The sequence below is a fragment of the Rhopalosiphum maidis genome, chromosome 1, assembly GCF_003676215.2.
Source record: "Rhopalosiphum maidis isolate BTI-1 chromosome 1, ASM367621v3, whole genome shotgun sequence".
Taxonomy (NCBI): domain Eukaryota; kingdom Metazoa; phylum Arthropoda; class Insecta; order Hemiptera; family Aphididae; genus Rhopalosiphum; species Rhopalosiphum maidis.
The window spans coordinates 15,100,893-15,123,038 of NC_040877.1; the positions used below are offsets into that span (position 1 = coordinate 15,100,893).

A 22,146-nucleotide genomic window follows, 5' to 3' on the forward strand; every position below is an offset into this window, starting at 1 on the left:
TAAATTAATATCGATAGGTCGACTTGTGTAGATAGGTACTTGCGTATAACTACTATCTTCAAAAGTAGTAAGTAGTGAGAATTAAACTGTAGTTGGTAAAGGTAAAACAGTAAATACCTACTTATTACACAAAATATTTAATATGTATATAGTCATTAAGACATAGTTTATGTACAATGCCACAATTCATTGTACTTTTATCTTTTGGCGATCAATTGATATTTTGATTGCTACATACTTAAATATACTATATATTTTTGTTTTTAGTAAGTTTTCTAGAATGGAGGGCAAATTGAAAATAAAGTGACAGGTAGGCTTTCATTTTACACCTTCGGTGGACTGTGACTGCAATTTTTGTTGCCACCACTGTCCACCCTTAATAAAATAGTGGATGCCTGGTAGACACCTATCACATATTTATATTATACTATAGCTGTTCCGTCACGGCGTTACCCCTGTATTAGACGCGTTAATAATGTGTGAAGCTCACGTCGATTAAACGGTTTTCAAAGTGTATTCGAATAAATACGTGTTGTACGAATGTACTGTAACAAAATACAACAAACCATTATTAAACAATTAAAAAATACATATTATTATAGACCTAAAGCTGTATAAAAACCCCCCTTTTACCCCCTTAGAGGTCGAATTTTGAAAAATCCTTTCTTAGTGACTAGGTCTGAGCGTTGATGAGTGAATAGGAGCGGTCTCCTATACGTATATAGATTATTACGCAGGTATAGCTAACTGGCTATTGATGAAAATATGCAAAAAATCTTGTTTTTTCGCTCTCACAAGTTTTTCGTGATCATTTGCAATAGGTACCTTAATTATTTTATAATAACGCGTAGGAGGTATTACACATACCTACACAAAAAAAAAACAATCACTGTTTGACAAGTGGTTGGTAAAATGTCGGTGATTAGTATTTTTAACCAATAGTTGGTATTGTTCTAATGTTCTAAATCTAAACGTTTAAAAATGCATGCGATTTTATACGATATCGCGACGTCGATGTAAAAGATTTATATACACGGAAACGACGGGCCAACAATAATAATATGATGATTAAAATGTCCAACAATACAACAGTGTGCATGAATATTGTTCATTGTTCGCTCATCTGCTAATACTTCAAAATATGTAGAAATGGGTTTATGTTTTATTATTATATCTACGACGTGTTTAATACACGTTGCGTAAATTATATTTCTTACTGCAGATACTGAGACACTGGTACGCTGTTTGTAAATGTTTCCTAATAATGTAACATCAATAATTGTTTAGCTCCCCCTCGCGCATTTCTACATCAGAATTCACGATATTTATATTTATAGTGGGTACATACCTACACGACGTTAGTGATTATTTATCAAGTTCAGAAAAAAAAAGAGACTAAACTGCTCGCCGGAGCGAGTTATATGTATGTATAATATAATATTAAGTATAGGAATAATATTATTACGCGTCGAATATACATGAAATGGAACAGTAAAATGGAGTACAATTTACAACGTGCAAAAACGAGTTTTTTTGTTGAGAGCGCCCCGACGGCCAACATCACCGATATGTGTATACAAAATATAAATACATATATATTCATTTGATATAATGTATAATTACAGGAAGACAAAAACAAAACGAATCATTCCTGTACGAACCGCTGTACCAACGTACATATACATACGCTCCTGCACGCCACGGCCCCACCACTCCGCACATACATAAATACTATAAGCACACTCACACAAGTCAGACCTTGACCATTATTATCATTTATACTACTTTAACGTACGAGTATTATATTATTATTATTAAATATTGAATTGAGAATCGATCAGTTATACTTAATGAATTCACGGCGAAGTACGTGAACTCCACATTCTCTACATAGGATACTACCCCGTCGGACCTACTGCAGAGGTATATTTAAAATTTTTAATGTTATAGTATTAAAATAATAATAATTATTATCATCGTCAATATTTATAATATTCTAATTGGTGAACCCCGGTACCTGTGTATGAAATAGGATTGTTTTTTTTATTTTTTTTATGTATATATGATATATTTTATATTATATTTTAATATACACTTACACAATACATATAATTGTTTATTTAAAAAAAGGTAATATAATATTATGTAATTTAAAATTAAATGGTCTTTCTTATAAATGACTGTTTAGTTTGAACACAATGTACTATTTTTTTTTTGTGTGAGTAATTTATCTATAAAAACTACATATATTTTTTTTATTTATTTAGATGTGGTCAAAAATGTTGTTGTTAAGTTTAAATATTTACATTCTGTTGTCAATAGTGGATGGCAATAATGGCAATAATAAAATTATATTTTTGGAACCTATGGTGAAGACTAATGAGACCCTATCTGTAAATGAAAATGGAACTAAGAATGAAATTAGACCTATGAGTCTTATGTTCACAGATAAAATTGTTAATGAAACTAGACCTATGAGTTCTATGTTCACAGATAAAATTATTAATGAAACTAGACCTATGAGTTTTATTTTCTCAAATAAAATTAGTAATGAAACTAAACCTATGAGCGCTATGTTCCTAAATAAAACTATTAATGAAACTAAACCTATGAAGATAAATACAACTATGAATGAATCACTAAATATGAATGAAACTGAAACTATGAATAATGAAACAGTTCATCCACACATACAAAACAACTCAACTTCAAATAATGCAGAAGGAGAAGTAAATAATTTTATCTATAATTTTATATTGAATTTGTTGGTAAATTTTATTTTTAAATTTTCAGGTATTGTCACTAGGTTTATTTGATGCAACATTGAATATTGACAGATCAATTGATAGTTTGCGATCATACGGCTCTAATCGTGACAATAATATAGTTATATCACCAATATGTATGGCGGCTGCTATGTCACTTGTCCTTTTAGGAGCTAATGGTGAAACTAAAACTGAAGTTGGTAAATTATTTGGTTATGATGAGAACACAACAAACCATTTAGCTGATAAGTAAGAGTTTGTACATTTTATTTTATAATAATTATATTCTAAAAATATATTTTATATATTCATAGCAATAGCCAAAATTTTAAGAATTTGGGAATGCTATTAAATTATTTTCAAGCCAACTCTGGTGAAAAATTGGGCTCCGAAGTTAATCTAGCAAAAGCAGTTTTTGTACAAAATGGATATAATATTACAAAAAGTTATATAAAAGCAGCTGAAGAATATTTAACTAGCAAATTGATTACAGTTAATTTCAAATCAGATGGAGAAAAAGCAAAACAGATTATCAACCAGTGCGTATTAATTACAAACCATATAATATTAAATATAGTAAATCATGAAGTTTTAAATAGGTAGTTCATTTTTATTTATACATTTCAGTTTTAATTATGATTGTTGTTTTTAAATTATCAAATATTTATTTTAACTGATACATATTTTATGTAATCTGATATGTCTGGTTTATGTTCAGCTATTTTTTTCTGTTTCTATACATTACATTTCTAAAAATCATTATTATAAATATATACATTTATTTTAGATTTTTACAATGTAACTTTATAATGATAAAGCTTTTAATTAAGTAAATGATTATTTTTTCATTAAATTTAAGTAATTGATCAATTTGTAATTTAAAGACAAAATATTTTATAGCTAATACATAAACTATACTAAATAATTCACAAGGATATAATAATTCCTACAGTTGCAAAAAAAAAAACTAGGTAGATGATTAACTGATGATTTAAGTTTACGAGAATTTTATCTATAGACTATAACTAGAAATTCATGAATTTCATTAAATATATATTTATTCAATATTTTACTACCTATATGGGTCAGTATAATATAATAATTAAAAATATATTTTATAACTAATACAAATAAAGATAAACAAGATTAATCATAGATTATAATTAATTTTGAAAACTAGTTTTTATAATCTAATTTTATTTATTTCTACATCACAATAACATCATCTAATCCCTTTAGTACAAATAAATTTAATCAATTTTTACTTATTGAAATTTATCAATTTTAAATTATTAAATAAATATAGTTTTTATAAATTTTAATGATATTTTTTTCTCAGTACTACAAATTACCATCATTATATTTTATAATAGGGAAGACTAATTATTTCATTATAATTATATATTATTTAATTATAGTAATAAAATGATTCATTAAACTAAATCATTTATAGTATTACATAAAAACATTTATTAAGTGATGAAAAATTACTCAAGAATAATATATTAGGTTTAATAAAATTTATTTTTTTTTTAATGATATGTATTAAAACTATGTTATGAGTACTGTTAAATTTTAGCACAACGATTGTTAAAATAAGTTAACTAAAATTTCAGTCAACTTTTTTTTAAATCTATATTCTATACTAAAAATATAATTAATATTTTAAAATTTATTATGAATTATGATTAATAACAAGTTTTTTTTTTTAAATAGATGGATATCTAATCAGACACATGGAAAAATCAATGATATTATGCCTGACACTCCTCCAGCGGATACCAAAACTATTATTGCAAGTGCATTATACTTCACAGGTGAATGGGAAAATCCGTTTTTTGTCAATTACACCAGAATGTAAGTTTAACTATTAAAATATATTTTAAAATAATAACTATTATAAATATTATTTTTATTTTAGAAAACCATTTTGTAATGGATCATATACTGGTGATAAAAAGTCATCTAATCAAAACAAAGGTTGCATTTACGTTCCAATGATGGTAGGTAGCAGTGAAGTATTGTTTCATAAAAATGAAGAATTAGAATTTAAAGCCATTGGACTACCATACAAAGGCAATCAATTTATAACATATTTTGTGCTTCCTGACACAAATGTTAGTTTAAGAAGTTTAACTGCCAAAATGAATGGGAAAGTATTAAAAAACATAACCAAAGATACAAAGATTGCAGAATTCACATACTTTGTGCCTAAAATGACTCTTAAGTCTTTGATTAACCTACGGCCAGTGTTACAGGTACACAATATATAATTTTAATTATATGTTTTCATAGTTTTATTCTAACATATGTTGTTTTTATTTTTAGAATATAGGAATTAACAAAATGTTTGACCCTTTAAAGGCTGATTTATCAAATATGGCTATAGATCCAGGCTCTTACATCGGTGAGATTTTACACCAAGTTGAAATTGATGTCAATGAAGTTGGTACAGTGGCATCGGCAGCTACCGTAGTAACTATAACAAGAGGAGGCCAGGCTATTTTTAATGTAAACAAGCCATTTATATTTTTTATTCATCACATAGAAAGTGATACAATAGTATTTTGGAGTACTATATATAAACCTACACCATATTCAATAACACCGCCAAATTCAAATTCTTATAAAAAAACATAAATCACCTATTAGTATAATTTGAAATATTAAATTTTTTTTTTTTATTGTAATCTTGAATACTTATACAAATATAATAATATATATGTTATGTAGTAATGTTATTTCACAAATGATCAGTGCATTACTCATGAACAATTTTACTTTTTGGCAAATGTAATTTTCATTGCATGAGTAGGTGTAATCTTGAAACCATTTAATGATAGCTTGGCAGTATTTGATTGGTGTTCATTTTCAAATTCAACAAAAGCAATGTCGTGTCTGTTTGGTACAAGTCGTACTTCTTTGAATCCAGGGAACCTATAGAAATTAAAATAGCTCACATTAAGCTCAATTGTATATAAAACGATAGAATTAAACATACTGGTTGAAAAGCATGGATAACATCATCTCAGTCGTTTCGTCAGGAAGGTTGGTCAAGAAAAGAATCTGGTTAGGTGGCTGTTCAGGTACATCTGTTGAAGAACAAAAATTAGTATTGATACAATAACAAGAAAATTAAGAAAGCGCCGTATCTGCATGTATCATTTCCATCTTACTGACACATAATATACCAAAATATATATATCAGCCGTTCTAATTGTGTTTAGCTTAAATATTAGAGTGAAATGATCCTATTTCACTTTAAATGGCCTATTATCAAACCCAAAATTAAGAACATCATTTGAGTTCTCTTGTTGGGTTTTAATGGTATTTTAATTTTTAAGCGAGTTATGAATATGTCAATTATTAATATTTAAAAATGCTCATAATTTACTTAAAAGTTAAAGTACTGTAAAATATAAACAAGACAACACAAATATTATTCTCAACTGTGAATTTAATAATAAGTCATTTCACTCGAATACTTAAGCTAACAACACAATATTGGAGCTACTAGACGTACATTTTGGTATGTTATGCATTAGTAAGACAAAGAATGCATATATACACAATTTCCTCTTAATGTAAAACAAGTAAAAGTATAAATAACACTCACTACCACCAGATACACCTCCTGGGTTATTTTGTTGTGCCAAAGCACGAGCCTGTTCTTTAGCTGCTTTACGTCTCTTTTTTGCTTCTTCATCATCCTTGGGCTTCTTAGGTTTTTTCTGGCGCTCAACAAAAGTACCTTTCATTTTTGCAATTATATCTGATTCTGATTTAGCAAATTGTATACGCTGAAAAATAAAATAAAAATGATTCTACAAACCAATACTATATTGTTCAAACACATGTAGTATAAATATTCAATTTTTGATTATGTTTATTATAGGTACATTAGTATTATATTAGTGTTCATATTTTAGAAGTGACTATGACTAGAATGATTTCTATTTCAAGGACTTAAAACATATTATTAATTTTGACGAATATGGTATGTTGATTAATTTATATCAAATATTAAAAAAATGATTAAAATACAAGAATTTTATTAAATTTAAATGAATAAATTATGATACACGAAGAAAAATATCTATGCACTTAAATGTGTGCAAAAAAATAATTTAATCAAATTGTTTAAAATAAAAACTAGATTAAAATATTAGAATAAAAATGTATTAAAACTGCTGTTAATAAAATGTATTAAAATTAAACACATAATTTTATTCTGGAAAAAGATTATGTAAACTAGAGTGAATGTCAAAATTATTGATGGCCCTGGTAAAATACTATAAATATTTATAAATTATAGTAATCAGAAAGTTCACTTGAAAATTTAATCTGCCCACTGCATAAAAAACCAAGTTAATTTGATCATTCATTGAAATTAATTAATAAATCTTTAATATAAGACATAGAGTATAGCAAAATAATTATTTTTTAAAGCTGTTTTTTATTTATGTAATAAATTTTGTATTATTTATTTATACAATATCAATTTTCAAGAATACACTAATCAATAGACTAATACAAAAACAAGATCAAGCAAAGTTAGAGACATCTTACATAGTAATACAGTTAAGTAATTTAGGAAAACAAAAAATGCAAGATGTAACCTAAAAATTAAGTTAGTTACTTTTGTTTTATATTTTTTGTATTACGGGATTATTTAAAGAACGTATCATATAGTGTAGGTTAGAATAGTTCAATCTTCAGTAGATTTCAATTTAAAAACCATCAATTAATGGTATACAATATTAAAGGAAAAAATGTATTTTAAAAATATATTAATACCACAAAATATTAAATAAACTTTAAAGTAATTTAAAAGTATTTGAAAGTATTATCCTTATCAACTCAAGCCAGTTAATGCATAGACGTATAATACGTCCAGTGGCGGACTGGACAACCAAGATACTGGGAAATTTCCCGATGGGCCACTGCTTGTATAAAATATATATTTAATAATATTAATAATATTATTATTCTGAAATTATTATCTAATAAGTATGTAATATTATTAAACATAAAAAGCCAGGTTTCTGTTTATTTTAAAATGTCTGACCGGCTTGTGTTCAGCCAGTTCGTGGTTGTTGACAACTTATTGTAACAAGATTAAAAATAGAATCTCAAATAGTTATTTATTTTATTTTGTTTTATACAAATTAATTATAATATTTAAAAATTTAAAAGCTAAATTGTGTTTGCAAAAGTATATAATAATTATGTATATATATATATAAAGGGCCATTAGTGTACTAAGGACCGCTAAAATTATGATTTTCCCGGGCTGTAAGTAAATATATCTTACCATAGGCTTATCATAAAATGGAAATCCTTGCATTGCACGTAATGCATTTGTAGAACTAGTTATATCTTTGAATATAACAAAAGCTTGTCCGTTCATTTTAATACCTTTCATTGCAACAATATCAAGTATTTGTCCAAATTGTGAAAATATTGCGTACAAAGATTTCTTTAAGTCTTTAAAAATAAAAAAATATAAAAATTATAGTAAACAATTATTGAATATTTTAGAACAATACACTTATTTTAAATAACTATTTTTCTTAGTAAATTGACTCCAAGAAAACTTACCATCTTTTTTTATTTTTTCGTTTAAATTGTTTATATATATAGTATGATTTGGACGTGTGTCCAACATTTTTCCACAATTTCTATTAACTGAAAATAATATTATTAATTAACATAATATTTAATACAAAAATTATAATAAAATAAGATGCTAATATTGACTACACATTAAAAAAAAATTGGCTAATTTATGAATTGCAGAATAATGTACAGAATTTATGCATAATTTTTAATTACAGAAGTTATAGTAAATTAAATGTCACAATTAATATTAACTACTGTATCTTAATATGTGATAAATACTTTTTTAACTGTAGAATTTTAATACAAAAAAAAATTTATATTTATATATGCATGTGATTTATTAAAGAAATCTATGGAATATATTAAGTCAAATAAAGTGCATAGAAATACATTATTTCATCGAGTTGATGTCTGCAATATCGTAGGATAGTTAATAATAACGGGCAAAAGCTCGACGCTGAAAATCCAATGACGTGTTTTCAAACATTATATTTAAAGAAAACACATCGCCGACACAACGTCGTCGAGGATGAAAACTTCGAACGTACTCACCTAATCAATTATGTACAGACGAAAATCTTACTCTGATGTTGTAAGATATCGGTAAACGTTGATTAATCGAACGCACCACAATTAATTTTCGGGACAAACAATTCAATATTCAGTAAAAAATAAATCTCAAAACATGACAATTTTGGAGTTCGGCTTCTACAATCGACATCCACAACTTTGGTAACGATAACGAAACCGCACATCATAAACAAAACGGCGTTGGCTAATGCTAATCAAAATCAGTCCGGCCATCGCTTGGCATTGTATCTTATGGTTTTTGTTAGTCTTGAAGAACGACGTTAGATGGCGCCACTAATGACAAAAACATTGACATAACATAATATGACGTATAATAGTATCACGGTCTTATTACTCTTATTATAATATAAAACCGTGTTTAGTATCTTTATAGTAAATATCGTAAATTCATAACTTCGTAAGTGCATATTATGCAGTATGCGCTATACACCATGCCGTTTTCTGTTGAGTTGAATACCTACTACCAGACTACCTACCTGGCTGCCGGGCGTAACATGATTGTGCACTTTTCACCTTTTTATATTTGAGAAAATACAATACGATTGTGCATCTTTTACCTTTTTTCTCTGAGTAAACACAAATATTTAATTCAAAAAATTTACCAACATTAATAATAACGTAATATGTATAATCGAAAAAAAAATTATAATAGTACACTACACCAATTAGGTAGTAATTATTAATTATTACGAGACGTTAAAAAAAAAAAAAAAATATATAACAAAAAATAAGTTTTAACTTTTTGGCTCAAAAACGTAGTTCTAGGTTAGGTTACAACTATATATCATCTGATGCCGCTTTTCTACCAATTGTATGAGCATTGGGCAATTGAACCATCAACAGAAGCAAGAACAACCAATGGGCCAGAATCTTTCCATAATAGCCACTATAACGCTCAGTTTTATAGCTAAAATTAAAAATTAGGTAGGTATCGCATTAATTATATTTTTATGAAATATAGCTAGTGTACTCGATAGATAATAATTAATTTTACCACATTTTACATAAAACCAATAATTATCAAAACATATTTGTAATTTCTGTTGTAAAGGAAACATACTCGCTAGTCGTGATCTTTATGATCATGAACAGATAGTACAGATCCCCTAGATAAAGTCAACTTAGATTTCATTATTGCTAATGGTTCAAACAGTTCAAACCCAATTGTTCAATCTCTATATGGTACTGTAAGTGCTGAGAATTTCTATGTGACCATTAGTTCGCAAAATGTGTATACCTATATATTTCCATTTTCCAATACCACAGGTAAAATTAACAAGTTGTTTGCTATTAATCTATTATGTTGTATGTATTATACTATTATATATTTTATTATGTACTATTATTATGTGTGTGTTAAACTGTTAAATAAAAATACTAGCATTATTTATTTATTATATATTTGTAATTTGTATATTTATTTATTTGTTACACGGGCGCCACCGGCCACTGGTTATAACCATTAGCCTGTATAGGTTTTAGAAATTAATTATAAACATTAAATACCAACAATTCTCGTGACAATGATGAGCTGATAAAAACGATAAAGTTATCGTTCAATGCGGAATATACTTATAAATTATAAATTTTAATTTTAAACACAGTCTTCTTGACTCTTGTAAATTGTCTTGTATTCATATCTTGCATCTTGCATATTTACGTGGCAATCGAACTATAGCAAAAATATAGTAAATAACACTGTAAGTACCTATGCAAGAATAAAAGAGAAAAAGGAGATTAAATGGATAACAATAAGTTATAATAGCCAATAGATATTAAATATAAATGTATACATCGTACATGTCATACGTGTGATGTGTCGTTTGGACATAATTGAATTGTTATTTATGAGTTTATGTGATTATTGTGATATGAATACAAACACACACCCAAGTACAAAGATAACACATTATTTTAAGAAATTAAATTAATACACTAAGAATGTCGAATTCAATTCGGTGTTTGGACACATGTAGTTATGTATATAGGTGCATTAGTTATATTAATTATACTATACTGCATTGTTTGTATTACCGTATAAACGATTTGCCTTCGTTCTACCATAGAACGTTTTTTTGGTTCTACCTAATATAATACTATAGTCATATACCAACTCATATTATAGTAATAATAGTATAATACTATAGTGTACTGTATTACAGTGTACTTGAAACTTAACATCCAAACATTCCTAATTGTTCGGAAACACGTCATCAGTAATAAAAATAAACTTACGCACATTCATTAATATTATTTTAGTAATTAACCACGGTATGACGTCTGATAATCAGTACCTACTACCACTGATTGTACACTTATAAATACTATTTATAATCAATGCTACTACTACCTACTCTGTTCTCAATGAAGTCCGTGACTCGTTAGACGTGCAGATATATTATTCGTAAAATCATCTATTCACTATTGCTATAATATTTATGATATAGCAAACTAAGTGCTTACTATTCTTCCTGTAAATATTTTATCTTATTTATCAATTAAGCTTATATATTTTTTTAATTTTAACAGATAGCATAATGTAGAATTTTGAGAAAAAATGTGTATGCTAGCGTATATTGACCCCGACAGAAGAAAATCAACCGGTTAAACTTCTGGAAGGTAGTAGTGAGTAGTGACGTAGTGTACATTTACAACTATTAGTATCACATTATATGAGTAGTATTTGTTAATTGATAATATTTTCAGGACTCAAGTCTCTGCTGTCTCACTATTACATATCTACTACGAGGTCATGACTAAAAATAATAATTTTGTATTTTAATAGGTATAGGAAAACTGTTGACTTTGGTAAAAACGCTCATGTGATTAATACTAAAGTTATAGCTAGAATTATTTTTTTTTTACTGCTACAGAAAATAATTATTATAGATTTATATGTATATACATAAATACATAACTATCGTAGAATATATTTTTACAATTATTATAAGCTTTTATTAATCACAATATAATTTTAGCTAACAAAAAATATTTGTGATCTGATAACTGAACTTACTAAACTATAAAAAGTAACTCTTATATCATTTATTTCTATTATTTTTTTTTTATAAAACCGTAACTTTTATTCCGACAGTTTTTTCTCGAAAATTTTTTTTACCACAATATAGATTATTGCAATAACAATAAGATATTTTATAATATAGCTTATAAGTTATAAGTTATAATGTATTAATGTATTATTATAAATCGATGTATTGTTGTATACTTGTATGGACTATAATATTAGATAATATTTATTTATTGTTTACCTATTAATAACTGAAATATTAAAAACATAATGAATACTGTAAAATACCAGTAGTAATTTTATGAAAATGATTTTTTACAAATAAAAATATGTAATTTTTATTGTTAATATAATTATAGAGATGGTATTTAGTATTAATTATTTTACCAAAGGCAAAGTATTATTGTTCAATATTATTTTTTTACATGTTTTTACCAACTATAAATATAAATTTGGTGATTTATTGCCCACTGGTACGTCTGTAGTTAACACAATTAGTATCAATAAGGCTATGACATTAATGTAAAATTATATACCTACAATACATTGTTCACAATAATTACTAATTAATAATTATCTATATTATAAGAATGATATTTTATAAATCATTAATATTGTTGGGCAATCGGCCATCAGATACTAATGGGTATTAACTATTAAGTTATATGAATAATGAATACTACCTAGGTACATAAGTACTACTAGGAATTAGTATGCCCTAATTTACAATAATTATTCAATTAGGTTGATGTATTTTCGAATTATAGGACGTTTCTTCCTACGTTTATATTAGTTATGCATTATTCTATACACAGACTCATAGTACCTACACACTTATGAGGCTATGAATGTACTATAAATGAATGATAAATTAAATTCAACTGAATATATTACATTATATTTTTGACTAAACATTTTATTTTTCAGGTATATGATTTTTAATTAATACTAATTATATGAATGAATTTTAAATATTCTATTAAAATGAATATTTACATTCTAATTTAAACTAGGTATATTATAAGTTTAATATTTTTCAAATTAATAAATATCTATAAGATTTGAGAATTTAAAAGCAGATGGTAGATAAAAAAAATCAGTCCACCGTGTTCGTATACTGTAGAATATATTCTAATATAGTAGCTCTAAATGCGATAAAATAACAAGGAATCAGTCACTCAGACCTAGTGACTTGAACAATCTGGCAAAAAACAAAATAGTACACCTACACTAACACGCCTATAAATACACATTTGTTATTTTTACTCAAATAACTATATTATAAGGACACAGAGACAGTGAAACATGACCAGTCTCAAAGTTTTAAATGAAAAAAAATAGATATCAATCTAGATTCAAGAGTCAAGACATCTCATTGCAAGAATAAATTGATACCCGCTTTATAAAATTATTATTACATTTGAATAATTCAAAATAACATTAATGTTGATACATTTTTATTTTCAATATTAAAATTGTGTTAACTTTATAATGCGAGTATTTATAATATTATAATTTACAATTTATAACAATAGCTTGTGATTTATAAATTTATAATTTATAGTTTTGATTTTTTCATCTGAATTTCAATAGTTATTGTTTCAATATCTACTGATTAACTGAAACGAAATTAAAAAAATATAAGTACCTACTATTTGTTAAAACGAAGAGGGCGAATGACAACCAATATTTAGAGGGAAATAATTATTCCCAATAATCTCATCAAAATTTACGGTAATGCAATTCATTGAAATTATGTCATACCTGGTATGCATCTTAAATTTTAAAAACATGAATAAAATAATTTTAAAAGTTTTATTGCTGGGCAATACGTATAGGTACCATTTAATTTGTCTTTCATGTTGTCATAAATAACACTTATACATAGTCATAATATACTCATTTATATGCGCCGTGTAAATAGATTTTAAGATTGGGTATTTGAATCGTTCTAATAATTTTAATGAATGTTTAAAAGAAAAATGTATACATACATTTTTAAATTATGAGCCCAGCGATGAAAGTATTAGTTTTACAAAGATGTTTTTTTTTGTGTCCATGTCATAACTTTTTAGAGTAGTAAAAACGCTTTTTCGATATACAACCTATTGTGAGTTGTTTCTGGTAGCGCGAATTGCATCTAGTAACTAGTTGCCAGTTGGTATTAAATTCTCAGAACATTAAATAAAACTATATTAATAATTTCGGAACATAAACTGTAATTATAAAGAAGTTTAAAAATATTTAAAATATATAGGTTAGGTTATATTTTTAAGTATCTAAATTAAAAACTTTGATAAAATACCGCAAATTCAAAAATTTTTTAATTGTTTTGTAGTTATAAGAATGTATATTTTCAATTTTAATAGCTGATGCTTGAAAATAAAGTATAATTTTTTATATAAGCAGTTTTTATTTATACCTAAAATTTTTAAAATTTAAAAAAATCGTTTTAGTTATTTTTTTTTATTACTCTAATTTAAAAATATTAACATTACCTTAAAACTTTTACGGTTTTACGTACACAATTATATTTTACTATACATAAACAATGGACATTTTAAAATATTTAGATTTATTTTGAATTATTGCTTTTTTATATATACACCTGTTTATCACGAATTTATTCACACACGGTTATAGTAAGTCAGTATTGACAGTTGACACAAAATTTTTAATAATTGCTAATTGTTATAATAATATATTAAATGTAATGTTTTTATCAACAATTAATTCAACCAAATCATATTATAACTAATAGCAACATAAATACATAATAAAAATAAATATCTACTTATAATAATATAGTATGATGGTCATCTTCGATCAGAATCGTTTTTCGTATGATCATTGTCATTTACATTATTTTATCTTTAAATTCAATTTTAAGTATTTTAACACTTTCATTAATTTGGCCTGTTAAATAAAATTGTAACACACGATAACTACTTTAATTAGTAATTACTATAGGTATATCAATATATACGATTTTCCCAGTTTTTCGAGAATTTTAATTTATATAACGTTATGTGTTAATGTGTGTTTTTTTCAATTTTTTTTTGTGTCTGTCGTCACGTTTTGAAGTAGTAATTACTAATAGTACTTTGATTTTTGACTTAAGCCCCTATTTGAAAAGGAAATTGAATCTAATTGATACTTGAAGGGGGGGGGGGTCAAAAGTAAAAAATTTCTAGTAGTTTTCAAAAGCGTCAGGAAGAACTCCGAAAAAGTAACGGAAAACGGGAACTTTTACGCATAACCATTTTTCGACAAAATCGATTTTTTGATTTTGCTATAACTCAAAAACAAATCATTGTAAATACTCGACATTTTCACAAAATGTTTATATTATGTGTTATATATTTATGATTAAATTTTCAAAATATTTAGAAGTTTTTTAAACTATTTATAAACCATTGACATTTTTGATTTTTCTAATTTTTTTTTCCTAAAATGCCGATAAAAAAAAATTTGGCTTTCCAAAAAGTCTTTAAAATTTAATATAAGGTTTATCATAAATTGTTCTTATCGAAGTAAAAAAAAAAAATCAAAAATCGTTAATTACAATTGTTGTTGATAAGCGTTTAAAGTTCAAATATTTACGAAATATGTCAAAATCGAGAAAATTTTCAAGGAATTTTGAATTTAAAAATTCGTAACATTTTGTAATTTATACATACGGTGTATAAAAATCTCAATACAAGGTTCTCAATTAATCTTTCTTCAAATGAAATTAATTTTTTTACGAAATCGAGTAAAATAACGATATATTACGATTTAAATATAGGTAATAGTATAATATTATATCCTACTAATTATCCTAGACTGACAAATCATCTCTGTTCAGAATCGTTTTTCGTATACAATAATACCTGTCATTGCATTCAAATTTAACACAACCATTATAGTGACATACTCACCATCTCTACTATTCAGCATACAACAGCATGTACAATACTATACTGTATACTACACAGTTTACCATCAACATTATAAAAATAAAATTATAGTCAATAAACACAACGTATTTGCCAATTATTTTGAATGTCCACACGACCTCGTGAACTTAATGTATAACACATTTTGACAATTTATAATGCCTACCTTATTATTTTGTAACACTGCCAATTGGCAAGTGAAAATGAAATAATAGGTTTACATATTTATTGTTATTATATATTTAATATATATAAACATATTTATAAAATATATCTAAATATTATATTAAGTTAATAAAAAATAAAGCGTCAATGTGTTATGAGGAGGCATAGTCATTAGTCACATTTATAGGTAGGTACAATATAATACCATGTATTGTACGATAAGTCTACAACTCTACGAGTAAAAACTATATTCTGAAATACGCCAATGCAAACTACTGCAGTTATTATATCTTAAAATAATTAATAAGTTAGTTATGTTAATAATGTGTGTATATTAATGATAAACAGAAAAGTGCTGGAAAAATATTCTTAGGGAAAATTTTCGAAAATAAAATAATGTAATATTTATAAAAATATTATGTGTGTGTAGACGTGTAGTGCAGTGTTACTAAATATTTCCAGCTGTAGTTAATAATTCTATAAAAATATTTAAACAATTTTCTATGATGGTTTTGTGTATTATTTTATAAGTTATTATAATGTTGACTTTATTGAATTTTAAAAATTAAAATGTATTATATCTATATGTGTATACTTAATATTAATATATCATCAATAAAAATATAAAATATTTTAACCTTTTACTTCACAATAAAATATTATGATTTATAATTCCTCTGACTGACTACACTCCTATATACCAAGACATTTTATTAGTGCAATTAAACTTAATCATTGTATTTACTTGTTTTCTACACAAAACTTACTAATTATTATATTATATAGAGTGAATATTAAGTTTTTTTTTACATGAGATTTGTACACTGTTACTGACACTTCAGTACATTTTTTCTAGAGACATATTTTCCATTATTTGTTTATATTACATGGTGGCCCAAATCTTTAGTTTTATTTAAAATTGAATATTTTAATTTTATACTTACACCAAGTTACTAATTTACGCTCAAACTTAGAGCAGTCTACTAGTCTCAATAATTTAGTTACCTATATTATATAATAATATATATTAATATTGCAGCCTGTAAAATAATAAATTAAATATTTTATCCATCCCATTTATAACTAGTATTAAGAATTATAATTATATAATCCAAACTTCAAATGTATTAATCAAACTTCAACATTTTTTATGCATTTATATATGTATAATAATTATTAAACATAGTAGTTATTCGAATAATTTTCAGTAATTTTTTTTTAGTTAACATATGGTTGGTATTTTATTAATTAAAATATTTACTTATTAAAAAACAATAGTTAGCACTGTATTTTAAGTTCACGTTTGTAAATCTTTTTTTATTTGAAATAAATAGAAAAATACTAATAAATGAAACAAATATAGAATTATTTAAAGAAGAAATTAGACAGTAAAGAATTTGAATTTATTAATTGTATTTTGTATTGGCATTATGTTTGAAAATGATTCAATTACATTTTTATTTAAAAATTATAAAAAAAAATCATTCGAATAATTATCTAGATAATATTTTGCCCAATAATTCTGTATATATTTATATATTATAATATAGATTTACCTAGCTATATGTTTTTAAATTGTGGTATTTTACAGTTATGAATAAAAAGTTTATAACTATACACTATAAAATAGTGTATGAAGAGTTTTAGTAGACTACTAGACTACAGAATCTAGATGTATGAAAATAATATGGTAAGAAGCATGTATGTGATATGTTGTATACTCGTATGGTTAAATTAATTCTCAAAGAATACTAGATTTTCCTCAGTTCAAATATTATGTAATATATACTGCAGCGAGATTTGATCATTACCAAATATCTAAATACCACCCGCTGTACATTCCATATAACATTTCAATGGTCCTGTCTATTATATAAATTACGATCGTGCCGTATACTGTCATAAGTTTTATGATGTTTATGATATACTTTTAATGTGAGTAACTAATAACTATATATATATATATTGCATGCGTCTGTTAACGCTTCTTGAGTTCTATTATGTAATGAGTAATGATACTAATGACTAATAACATATAATGATTCATAAACGACCAAAGGCGACAAAAAAATCGACCTTTCGTTAAGTCTTCATAAATAATGACCAAAATAGATTTCCATTTATTCATTCATTCAGTTTGTGAAATTACGGGCAATATAGTCGTTTATGATAAACTGCAGTTACCATTAATATTACCTACATAATATACATAACTTACAACTATCGTAATTTATAATTACTGTTTAACCGTGTACGGCTACATTGCTGCGGTAGCCAATAATTATATAACAATACGAAACATAATATACTAATTAAATAGCAATCAATACGGTAATTATATCAATTAAAAGTAAATTATCAATTGTTAAAAAATAATAACAATGTGCGAGTGTTAAATCGTATAGAAGTCGTGTCTTAGGCACACGCTTAATTCTATTTATTATTTACGCGCACTGTAAGCACGGACATTTTAATATTATACGACGTACGTGCTGTACAAACGCAAATACACATTACAGACAACACGATAAAATATTACACCGCGGATGATGGAAACTATGTAGACGACAATTATTGTTCTCGCGTCATCGTCGGAAAAGGAAGTGGAAAAAAACCATTCGTCACAAAATCCATCGTCTGGTTTTATTTACCTTGGACGTGTTCGATGTAGTCGCGCTCTCATGCAGTGAGTCAGACTGTCAGGATTTTATTAATATATAAATATACCTATAATATATTTTATTAGGTACATAAAAAGTAAAAACATTTCATCAGCGTCGCGTAATCGTTATTATAAATATAATAACAATGTTATAATTTATTAATATTATCACGTATCTATATTATTTATTATTTATGGGGTATAGTCGGTATAGACTATGGTATATGATGCGCAGACACAAAAATCCGATTTGTTTAATATTTTTTAGAACCATTATTTATGATAGATACCTATGGGCTATGTATGACGTATCCGCGATCTACGTTGAAATAAATCAACGATATGGTGATTTCTGTTAATATATAATATATAAATGTATTTTAGTGCTTAGTCAGCCTATATAGAATATTATATAATTAAAAACGCGTAGGTGGTCGTAGGTCAACGTGCCACGTACAGTTTACAGTTCATTCTATCTTATAGTAAACACGCCTTTCATGTGAATAAATATATATTTTACATTAATTGAATACTATAAAAAGATTAAAAAGTACAATAAAAATAAACTTTTTTTTATAAATTCCTAATTATACGTATTAGATATGTATTTGTGTTGTGTCTGGTTTATCTAAGGAAAGTGATTTTTAGAGATCACGAATATAGATATGATATATTTCTCACTCTTTCGGGATATTGAGAATTTGAGATCTACATACGAAAATCGTACTATAATTCTTAATTTTTCTTGTGCGTAGAGGGAGAGTAGTAGCGCACTACTGACAGGTACTTCTTTCCCATTGGGCACTTTGGGCGCGGAACCAATAATCAATATTTATTACCGATAAATAAACTTATTTCGAGAAAAATCAAAGGATAATCGCTAATAGTAATAATTAGGGCTTGAATTTATATGCATTTGTATGTTTTTTACAAACAGTCCAAAAAGTAGCTATAGATAAGCTACAAGTTTGAATTACAATCAATAGATCTAAAATACAGTTTTATTTTACATATTTTGCCATTTTTCGACACGTACACTGTAGAGCATATTTCTGTATTTTTAGATTTTCCTTTACATATAGACGGGTTTTAAATACATAATATAATATATAATATTGTGATTATATTAATTAAATAACGTATTTATAGTTATATTATTATTTGCTTTTGGCATGTATTTATTTTCATATAGTCACATATCGAATTATTAAGAAATATTTTCATTATTGCTTTTTCAGATTAAAATTATAATATGTGACATCACCATTGAAAATTTGTCATAATATAAAATAATTTTTTGTAAAGATATTAAAAATAATTAAATCAGATTTTTTAGCATATTTTTTAGTTAGGTTAGGATTTGTAGAGCATATAAATCTGAACCCTATAGATAATAATAATAATAAAATAAAAAAAAATTATAGTTAAATCGAAGACCTGGGGTCAACAAGGACATATGTCCTTTTTTATTTTTATTCAGAAAACAAAAAAACATTATAAATTAAAAAAAAAAAAATTTAATTTAAAAAAATGGTAGATTTAAGTTTTAGGGTACATACAACTTATGCACTTATAGGTAATGCTTAACTTTTAATAATAATTTAAGAAAGCAATAAAAACTTGTTTGGACATATCTTATTGTTGCACCGTAATGCAATATTGTTTGGATATATCTTGTTGTTGCACCAAAACAACAACAAGAAAAGTCCATTTATATTATAACTCCATGTATAACAGTCGGATATATCTGATTGTTACACCAATTGATTCGGGTTTTTTTTCCTATTTTATTACGTGAAAATGCGATTTTGACTAAAGCATGGACATGTCTCGTTGTTGCCCCCAGGTTTTCAATTAATCTAGATTTTTTCTTATTTACTGACCACCCTATTTACCTGTTTTAATAAAATATTACTCTGTCCAAGTCATAGGGACCCCATTATACCACTGCCTAGGGCCTCAAAAAGCTTAAAGACGGCCTTGACCACCGAGTACTTTTGACAAAAATGGGCAAGAACTAAGAAGATTATAAATATTTCCGTTTTCGGGTTGGATATATTGAAGTCGATTTAAATATACAGATTAGTGCGTTGGCTAAGAAATCGAAAGAATTATAATTAAACCTTGTGCTAGGACGATTTATTCAAATATTTGAATTTGAATTCGGTGGGTGTGGATGTTTTTCTTTCATTTATCAAATTATTATTATAACTAATATAACTGTAACTAAGTGATAAGTGAGTGTGCCGTGATTAGTAAATTATATTTGTTTGAATAGCATTCAAATGGAAATAATTGGGTTAATAGAAAGTATACAGTATGTATCTATATATGATGACTATAAAAATATAAAAATTCATATATTGTACATATAGCCTCATAGGTATTAGGTACCGATTTGTATGGTAATAAATGTAATATCATATTAATACGCAAAACTATACAAAATTCGAACTTTCTATGTAGACGTATATTATATTATTATGTTAATAAAATAATAATATGAATTTGTTATATACTTAAAGAATATAATTTTGTTCGGTGGGCGACAATAACGTACACTGTCCTATAAGAGGACTGGACCTTGCAGATTCATTCACTCGAAAACACGAAATATATAATTTAGTATTTAATAATGTTCAAATTTGCAATATCACAATAATATAAGTGGGTAGTCCGGCAGTGACGTATTTATGAGAAGTATAAGGAAATGTCGAAAATATGTTTCTCTCGTCCCTTTGGCTTTTTATTTTACTATTTTATTTTCTTATACTTGTAGTATAATATAAGAGTATCTTTTCGTGTATATTGATAACAATTTTATGGGAATTATGGTAACACTAACACGTATTAATGTTTAATTTATAAGGTATTTTTAATTTTAATGGAAGTAGAAAGAAGAAAAAAGATAGAACTATATTATATGGGTTACTCTTAGCCTGCCAGGAGCGGACTGGGAGGTATGCGGTCTTGTATTTTACAATGATAAATTAATAAACTATATGTATAATAAGTAGTAATATTGTTCAGCAGTTCAGCGGCCCCAGGCCAACATGTTGAACCAGACCAGTGTTTTAAGTTACAATCTATGGCACACTAGCACCACGATTAACTAAGTAACTACATAACTATAAATTATTAAATTAGCTTATCATGACTAGCAAAGCCTGGCCATCCACTCTTGGTTTTACGCCTAGTATATATCTCTCTAAAAATGATTAATTTTCATTGTCTGACAAAGCCGATGATAAAAAAACAAAAACACGGGTTATATTGTATAAAACTAAAGGAATTATAAATATGGGCATACTTATCGAATTATTTTTTGAACTTCTATAGAAATAATATATTTTATAAACAATGCAAATTTCGTAC

The 22,146-nt window shown here is 26.0% G+C and overlaps 2 protein-coding genes across 3 annotated transcripts; one reads left to right on the plus strand and one right to left on the minus strand.

The window, feature by feature from the left end:
* Positions 1–1,733: 1,733 nt before the first annotated feature.
* LOC113548598 (leukocyte elastase inhibitor-like) lies at positions 1,734–5,408 on the plus strand. Of its 2 annotated transcripts, XM_026949557.1 has the most exons (7): positions 1,734–1,923; positions 2,268–2,729; positions 2,794–3,014; positions 3,080–3,304; positions 4,482–4,622; positions 4,687–5,023; positions 5,094–5,405. In XM_026949557.1, exons 2-7 carry the CDS (start codon positions 2,268–2,270, stop codon positions 5,403–5,405), a joined length of 1,698 nt encoding a protein of 565 aa, XP_026805358.1. In that variant the 5' UTR covers positions 1,734–1,923. The 2 variants fall into 2 exon arrangements, with proteins under 2 accessions (XP_026805358.1, XP_026805359.1); XM_026949558.1 differs by lacking the exon at positions 1,734–1,923 and having other exon boundaries at positions 5,094–5,408.
* Positions 5,409–5,422: 14 nt separating this feature from the next.
* LOC113548600 (U1 small nuclear ribonucleoprotein A) lies at positions 5,423–9,142 on the minus strand. Its single transcript, XM_026949559.1, has 6 exons — positions 8,940–9,142; positions 8,367–8,453; positions 8,080–8,252; positions 6,382–6,565; positions 5,767–5,857; positions 5,423–5,702 (listed from the first exon to the last, which is right to left on the minus strand). The coding sequence occupies exons 2-6, from the start codon at positions 8,431–8,433 to the stop codon at positions 5,543–5,545; spliced, it is 675 nt and encodes a 224-aa protein (XP_026805360.1). The 5' UTR covers positions 8,434–8,453; positions 8,940–9,142; the 3' UTR covers positions 5,423–5,542.
* Between the last annotated feature and the right edge of the window lie 13,004 nt (positions 9,143–22,146).

Bases quoted from the DNA above. Each gene is read 5' to 3' on its own strand.
- LOC113548600 (XM_026949559.1), bottom strand. From the start codon at position 8,433: ATGTTGGACACACGTCCAAATCATACTATATATATAAACAATTTAAAC. The intron at 8,253-8,366 runs GTAAGTTTTCTT...TTATTTTTAAAG, and splicing joins CGAAAAAATAAAAAAAGATG to ACTTAAAGAAATCTTTGTAC. The intron at 6,566-8,079 runs GTAAGATATATT...TTTATTTTTCAG, and splicing joins CATTTTATGATAAGCCTATG to CGTATACAATTTGCTAAATC.
- LOC113548598 (XM_026949557.1), top strand. From the start codon at position 2,268: ATGTGGTCAAAAATGTTGTTGTTAAGTTTAAATATTTACATTCTGTTG. The intron at 2,730-2,793 runs GTAAATAATTTT...TTAAATTTTCAG, and splicing joins CAAATAATGCAGAAGGAGAA to GTATTGTCACTAGGTTTATT. The intron at 4,623-4,686 runs GTAAGTTTAACT...TTTTTATTTTAG, and splicing joins TTTGTCAATTACACCAGAAT to AAAACCATTTTGTAATGGAT.